Below are 8424 nucleotides of genomic sequence, written 5' to 3'. Positions count from 1 at the left end.
GGCAGGAACACACATTGCAATAATCAGTTCTTAAAAACAATCAATTTATACCGTTTTATGCATTTGGGTAATTTATGACAAGGAGCACTAAATGTATTCTGAAGACTCGAGGTAGAATAAAACCTTACTGAGACACTTAATGAGTTTTTTTCCCCTTAGTTTATCAATGGTTGTATTTACTATCTAGAACAGCACCAGACTAAAGTATAGTTAAGTAATCTTTGGGGAGCCAATAATGCTTCTCTTTGTCATTGTTTGTACTAAGCTTCTTTGCAATACTTTTATAATTTGTCCTAATTTGAGACCATGCTTATAAAGCAGCAATTATGTGAGGTGTAATTGGTCTCAGCAGCAGATGTTGTGGGTTCAGCTGTCAGTCTACACAGCAAGGGCTGTCTTACTAAATAAATGCTTCTCCTTTAAATAGCCTACGTTGTATCTATCAATGCAGCATTTATTTATAAAAAAAAATAATAAACTCAATTAAAAACAAACACATAATGTGAATTCTTTTAATTTACTCCTCTTTCCTGCCTATTCATTTCTCTGTAACATAACCATCCTGTATCATCCTCATCATCTGTCCCCATGGCAACAACATCCAGTCGTCTACACGTCACAGCTGTGTTTTCCATTGTCCACATAACATGCTGCTAACAGGAGACCTTCCTTGTTCCCTATAGTCAATACAAACTACAGAGTGAGTGTTGCTATCCACGTTGTCATTTTCCTCTAACATTCAGCATGATTTTGATAAGTTGCATTTGCTCGCGCTCTGGTTAACCAACGTTATTTGCTGTGACGAAGTGCTAATTTTCAGCTAGCCGGCTAAGCTAGCAAGTAAGCTATGCTTTGTGGGTAGCACTTGGCGTCGCTAACAATGCTAACGGTGCTAATACTGGTTTGTTTTTAGTGCAGTTTGGCACTTTGTTCGGGCTATTATTGTCAGTTTAACCGGAATGTTACCTTCCAATGCTCGACTCACAATAATATCAGTGTGAAGCAGATTTATAACGTGATTTAACGTGAATGGCTACAGCTAATGCTAGCCACATTTAGCTACCTAGCTTGTTAGACAGGGATGTGAGGTGGCGGCACATCTGCAGTAAATGTGTCACTGAGGCTGTTTGACGGAATTACCGTCCACACCAGATCTTATTAGGTTAAAGAGAAGCTGTGTGGTTAACTACTGACCAAAAGAGCAACACTTTGTGTCAGTATTTTGTAGCATTTTGAAGCGGCGCTGCTGTGCATTTGTTTGCTAGCACTTTGCTAACAGCTAACGCAGTGTGCACGTGAGGAGCGTTCCTGGGTGTTATATTTGTCCCAGTTTCAGCATCAGAGTTGTCTCATGTTTTTCTATTTAAGGAAATCTTACAGGTAGCATTTTCCTCTGCAATATCAACATAGAACTTAGACCAGTAAAGTGCTGCTCAAGTTGCAGTGCACTAGCTACTAAGTGTACAGTGAGTCTAATGTGATGGTAAACCTAATGCCAAGATCACACTGTGACACACACTGTTTCACTCCTCTGTTCGTGGCATATTTGGATTCCCAGTGGTATGTCATTATTAATGATTGGTATGCCGCTGCAGTTTTACTGGTACATATTACGTCCCACTGGCATATACTGATTTTTCTGATATGCCACTACTCATTGTGGTATGTGTCTGCTATGGGCCACTTATGCTGGCAGATGCTGCTCTCCACTGACATAGACTGGTGATTTGGCACTCATGTTAGTGTCATATTCTAAATTGTTGGTAGTACGCCACTTTGACAAGTGTAATGCTGCTGCTTGTGTTTTCTCCTACAAGTTTCTGATGCTGGTAGAGATTGTTGTGCAACACTTCTAACATGCTGCTCACCATGATCACTGTTCTCGGGTGAATTATTAAATGTAAACATGATTACATGGCAGCAGTCCTCTCATGTAGGTAGACAAGGCAAAATAGAAGTTACCTTCCTACTGTCGATTTGTGTCACAAAATAAAGTGAAACAGTGACTATGGGACAATAACTAAAGCACAGTGCAACCTGATCACTCAGCATACACCTTTCTAGAGTTGCGGGGGTGCCATCAGTGGGTGAAATCCAACATTGAGCTAAAATTTTAAAACCTATGACTCCTGCTAGCCCTTCGGGTCAAGCTTAAACCTGGAATCAAGCATTTAACACTTGACTGAGAGTGGTACAACACTGTCTACTTTTCAAGCTTGATGCTTGAAATTTGCAAAAACATGAAAATCGAGCTAAGCTAGGTTATTCTCCACAGTATCCCAGGCTACCACAAAAAAATGAATGAATTCTTGTTTGGCTAATATGATACATCTATAGAGTTAAAAGCTTACTCAAAGTTTTGAAATGATTTACACCTTAAGGAACATCACAAAACACACTGGTCAACCTCAACTGACACCTAATGCCTCAGTATAAATGTAGACATATCAGTTTTTGATAAGCCACTTTAGGGTGGCAGTGGTATTCTTTGGATTAATCTGCCTTTGATTGTGTATTTTATATTATAATTATCCATCCTGAGCGCTGAGACTGGATCTTCTTACAATGTGTGGGTGTCGTATTCTTTACGCAACACATTAATAACAGATTTTACATGTTGTATAACAACATCTCTCCATTTATCTGCATTTTAAAGAATTATTGTTGTATTGTACTGCTTTTTACCGCACTGCTAAATTCAGATGTGTTATCCTGCTGTATAGACATCAAAGCACACTCAGACTTTGTTTTCATGTGTTCTATTCTCTGCTACTTTTCGTTTTAGTGGACCGCAGTTTGAAGCGCCGGCAGGTGAAACCCCTCGCTGCCTCTCTCTTAGATGCCTTGGATTATGACAGCTCAGATGACAGTGACTTTGAAGTGGGAGATGCCTCAGGTAAGCACAGAATTTTTAATGTGTAGACGCCTTATATAATTGTACATCCTAATTAAACAATGTTAAAAAAGATCCCAAACTGTAGGATTTGTTGCAGGCTTGCTGAGGCTTCTGTGTGTACAGCCCCCAGTGTGTAAGGAAAAACTTTGTTGGCTAGTGACCTCTTTAAACAAATCAATATCTACCTGTGACCCATTTTTGGAAGCTCTGGCCTTAGTCCTACATTGTTTAATGTAACAGATTTTTGAATGCTTAAGCGCTAAAACTATCGAAAAGAGACAGTGTATGTGGAATGAAGCTACACTCTGTAGTACCACCGTACAACCAGAGTGGACTGAGTGTTTTTGTAGTTCCAACAACTTCCAAAGAGCAATTCGTCCTCTCCCTACCTGATCGCATCACATCAGTTTCAGGAGTCACATTTTCCCACTTAAACATTCCTCAATGTCATATTAGTGGGCTGATTTAATCTTATAAACATAATGTTTTTGAACCAAGACCTCAGGTTTTGCATTAAGATTTTCAGATTAAGTGCACTACAGCTGTTACTTCAACATGTCATACTATTTAATCAACATTTAAGTAAATATAATGAGCTTAGAGGACTCACAACATCCTTACGTCCTCCTCTTCTCTAACTTGTTAGCAGATGACAAATTGCTTGATGATGGTAATCACACTGATGGCTCAGAATAAATTGAGACTAATTTGTTCAACAAAATCAAACAAGTTGCACAACTCCTCACCATCATACAGTGCTTCATTAGGGCCAAATTAACCTTCAGGGGTGCCCTGTGGCAAAAATGACTTTTGGTTTCATACTGGCATCTGCACAGAGCCCCAGTGACTTGCTGTCTGGAAAAATGCACAGCCTGCATTTTGTGCAAAACAGGGCAAAAGCAGACGAATCAGTAGGTACTGTGTGTATAAATCATTGTAATGGGGCAGTTTTTCTGCTTTTTTAAGCAGTTTTTGATTCACCACACCTCAGTTTGCATTCATGTTTATTTTAAAAAAGTAGAATTCTCCTCCTTTTTAACTAAGCAAATATAAACTGTAATGGTATTAAAGCACATTGTTCCATTGTTCAAAACAAGATCAAACAGTTTTTGGACGTTTTTGGAAACAAGTGACCCTCGACCCTCTGAGTGGGTGTTCCCAATAAAAACAGGGTTGCGTATCCTGTTACCACTGTTCTCTGATAATACTCTGAGGATAACACTGAACAGTCAAACTACAGTGACACAAGAGGACAACAAGTTAATGCTGACTACCATTTACTACAGGTCATACACTGACAATGTAGAAATACCTCATACAACCTCACCTCAAAAAATCTGCACCATCCCTTCAAATTAGGGCTGGGTGATATGGTTAATAAATAATATCTCTGCATTGATTTTCTCCTGGCTGAGCCTTCCCCCAAGGTGGCCTTGTGGTTATTTGAAGGAGTCTAGCAAGTTTGTTGTGAAAGTCTTTCCTGGTGTGTGTGAGAACATCTAGCAGCACTTTGCTGCAGTGACTTACAAGTTCGTGCTGTTAGGGGTAGATATGTTGCATTTGTCAGTAGAGTTGGGTGGTATCCAAATTTTGTTACCGTTAAACCTTCCCCACATTTTCCCGGGGTATACGGTATTACCGTGACTAATTAAAAACCACTTAAAAGGGCTCACCGGGAGTCGCCAAAATGTCGGCTTGTGCCTATACCGTTCAGAAACATGATAACAAACATTACATAGGCCTAAGAATACTGAAAAAATAACAACAAAACATTTACAACAATAACAACTTTTATTAATAAATATTTAAAAAAAAAAAAAAAAAAAAAAAAGGTGCACATGCAGCAGTCAACCAAACAGAATGAAATAACAACACTGTCTGTGGGCTACAGTCCACTTCCAAAAAAGTATCAATAAATAACGGCGGTAATGATAATGTGTGCTATACAGCGTATCCGACCGCAGCGGCTACTGTCCGATGGTTTATTTTTAGAACCTATCAACATAAATCAAATACATTAAAAGCACAGCTCTACAGCATCCAGTACTAGGGCTTATCAAATAAGAAAAACATAACAATAAATAACAAGGCATGACTGAAAATGGGCATATATATAATCCTATCCTGAGAAGCAACGGGAAATACTGTTCATTAGTTTCGTTTGACAAGTTCATCCTCTCCAAGTCCCAACTGTTTTGTCCGTCAGAACAGGCTACTCCTCATTGAAAATGACATAAAAACAAAGTATAATGATAACTATAGCAGCACCTATGCTTCAAAACTATTCAAGGTTTTTCACCAGAAAAACCAGCATGTTTACTTTTTCCAGCTGGAGCAGGGCACGTAGTGGATTGACAACTTTGGCCGCGGTGCTGAATATGCACTCTGATGGAGAGCTCGTGGCACAAACGCACAGGTACTTTCAGGCAGCCCTCGACATCAGAGGAAAACGCCTGGCTCCATCACATTTCCACCTGAGAAGGAGGTCTTCGTCTCCCTGAATAACATGCTCGCGACAACAGGCAGTTATCTCTGCTCCTGCTCGCTCCTGTATGGTGCCGACCGGACCTGCCGCCGCATCGGCTTTTCTTTGAAGGAGACTGCCCACAGTCATCTGTTTTTCAGTGGTTCAGGTTGCGCTTCTCCCTCCTCCACTCTGATGGAAACTGGATCTGCTGCTGCTGCTGCTGCTTGCAGAAGTAGTGGGGTTTTTGGGGACCAACTCGCTTGATGCGCAGCTTGCCATCTTTTCTTCTCTTTCTCACGTCTGAGCTGTCACTTGACGACATCACATCCGAAAACTTTATCAAATGTCATCTCCCGACAACATTTATGAGAAACATTATAGCCTATTATTAGTTTTAAATTGTAATAGTATTAAATTGAAAACTCAACCACCACACATACATAAGTGCTGAACAAACAGTCATTATTTAGACATTAAATAAATTATATTTAATATTATATCAGGCCACTGTAGGCCTATATGGGCGGCAGATTTTTTTAATGACGGTAATGAAACTGATACCGTTGCTATTTTTAGATACCGCGGGATACCTTATTACCGTATTATCGCCCAACCCTGTTAGTCAGCCACGTGTGTAGATAAGCTTGGGTTGCAGTGTAGAGGTTATTGAAAGGCTGTGTGTTGTGTTTGCTGCCACAAAAAATAATTAAAAAGTCTGTGTTAATGTAACGTTACTACGGCCATCTTCTTTTACTCCTCACAGCAGATCGTTAAAAAGCTAGTTAGCTAATAGCAGCTACAAGTCAGACTGAGGTCAGTTAGAATATCCTAAAACCAATGGTCTCCCAAATAGGGCTGCAGCTAATGATTATATTAATTTTCACTGATTAATCTGGTGATATTTTTCTCGATTGACTGATAAGTTGTTTGGTCTGTAAAATTTTAGAAAATAGTGAAAAATGTCGACCATTGTTTTCAAAAACCCAGGATGACGACCTCAAATATCTTTTTTTGTCCACAACCCAAAGATATTCAGTTTAATCTCATAGAGGAGTGAAGAAGCCAGAAAATATTAATATTTATGAGGCTAGTATCAAAAGAATTTTGACTTTTTATTCTTAAGAAATTGCTCAGATCAGTTAATTGATTATTAAATTAGTTGGCAGTTAATTTGATAGTTGACAACTAATTACGATAGAGTTACACAGATGGAGTAATAAATATGTTTGCATAATTGATTACATGACATTTAATTTTCTTGTGTCATTTTTTAGATATTGTACATGGGTGTCATGACAGCTCCCCAAAGGTGAAGCCAAAACATCTCGATCCCCTGTGATGACAGGCTGCAGTATAAATCATAATATTGTTTATACCCATGACCAGTGGAAACACTAAAAACTTGAATATGACAAAATGGTCATCGCACATTAATTGATATTTGAAAATAATGAATATATTCAATGTATTGCCCAGTCCTACTTTAAGTAGGAGATACTATCACTTACGAAAAATAAATAACATTTAATTTCCTGCATGTGGTTATTTCAGTTTTAAACAAATATGGTCAAAATTACCTTATGTTCACCTTTTTATTTTGTTTCTGTTTTGTGTTCTGATAGGATCAGACGGCACAGGCAACGGCAGTGATGAGGAAGGGTCTAAAGCGAGCGCTGCAGGTTCAGAAAGTGACTCAGACAATGCTGGTTCGGCAGAAGACGGTATAGATGAAGAGGAGGCCAAAGACCTGGCTGCTGAGGACAACTTAACGGAAGATGAAGAGAAGACCAAACAGCAGCCTTCCTCAGACAGCTCCACCAAAGACACCCCCGCTGTCTCCCCACCCAAAGGCCGACGCAAGAGCAAGAAGACATCCGCTCCGGAGCCTGAGCCTGAGCCCGAGCCTGCTGCGGCCCCCGACACTGAAGCTACTTCAGCGTCAGGGTCTGGCAACGCGAACACAGAAGAGTCTCAGGCCGAGCCTAAGAAATGGAATTTCCGCAGGAACCGCCCCCTGCTGGACTTCACCACAATGGAGGAACTGAATGAGATGGATGACTATGACAGCGAGGATGATAACGACTGGAGACCCACAGCAGGGAAGAAGAAAGGCAAAGCAGCTGCTCAAAAAGGAGGGACTGAGGAAGAGGGGGGTGGCAGTGCTAGTGACGATAATGATGATGACGACGACGATGATGACGATGACGACGATGATGATGATGAAGACGATGACAAAGAGGATGGTGATGACAACAACAACAACAGTAGCAGTGACAGTGAAAAAGAAGCGAAGAAGCCCAAGAAGAAAGTGAAGGGCACCAATGCTTTTGATGAAGAGCTGACGAATGACAGCATGTCCCAGGGAAAGGGCAATGAGGTGAGTGCCACTCCTTGAGCTATGCATTTACACGCTGCATGTCGTGTTGAAACAGCGGCGTCATGTGACTTATTTTTGAAAGTATTTCTTGTGTCACAGAAACCACTGAGAGTGAACTTGTGTTTTGGATGTCAGCATACCGTCCGTGATGTGTCGGTGTTTTGTTCTGGTGCTCTGCACAGATCTGACACCTGTCCGCCCGCCCACCTGTTCTCATCCCCACCTCTCTAAAGCTCAGTGCGCTGGTGGGGCAGCACAGAGGTTCCCAGGGACCACTTGTAGACATTATTGTGTATTTTAAGGTTCAGAAAATATTCCCAAATTTACAGATACGTAGGGTACTACTACAAACTTTACTGTTATCTTACGCCGCAACGTCTGCCGTGACAGCAGATATTATATTCACCCATGTCAGTGACAGTGGTGTTTTATTGTCCGAGGGATACGCTGCGTTTTTTCCCCTTGATAATGCTACATTATGGTAACGTGATAATGCGATTGTGTAGATGATTCTGATGCTCTCTAAGCTCAAGACAGGACATTTATTTAATGTTTTCTTCATAGAATAGTTTCCCAGTGACCCACTCAAATGAGCACCTGTGAGTCCTGGAGACTCACTGCACTGAGAACCTATTAACATCACTGCATTTAATTTTATGAATTTAGTGTGCATGGGCTATTCAT

At 40.5% G+C, this 8424-nt stretch overlaps 1 protein-coding gene across 3 annotated transcripts in view; it reads left to right on the top strand.

Moving 5' to 3' along the window:
* Window positions 1-590: 590 nt before the first annotated feature.
* The window catches only part of phf14 (PHD finger protein 14), a 100795-nt gene continuing 92961 nt past the window's right edge, over window positions 591-8424 (top strand). For all 3 annotated transcript variants that reach the window (XM_050034252.1, XM_050034251.1, XM_050034253.1), the window contains exons 1-3: window positions 591-700; window positions 2786-2896; window positions 6986-7740. In XM_050034252.1, the coding sequence (XP_049890209.1) occupies window position 700; window positions 2786-2896; window positions 6986-7740 (867 nt within the window). In that variant the 5' untranslated portion in view covers window positions 591-699. The remainder of the gene's footprint in view (window positions 701-2785; window positions 2897-6985; window positions 7741-8424) is intronic.

The sequence above is a fragment of the Epinephelus moara genome, chromosome 22 (assembly GCF_006386435.1).
Source record: "Epinephelus moara isolate mb chromosome 22, YSFRI_EMoa_1.0, whole genome shotgun sequence".
NCBI classification, from domain to species: Eukaryota; Metazoa; Chordata; class Actinopteri; order Perciformes; family Serranidae; genus Epinephelus; species Epinephelus moara.
The sequence above is the reverse complement of the archived record's forward strand: the minus strand, read 5'-3'. Positions and strand labels throughout refer to the sequence as shown.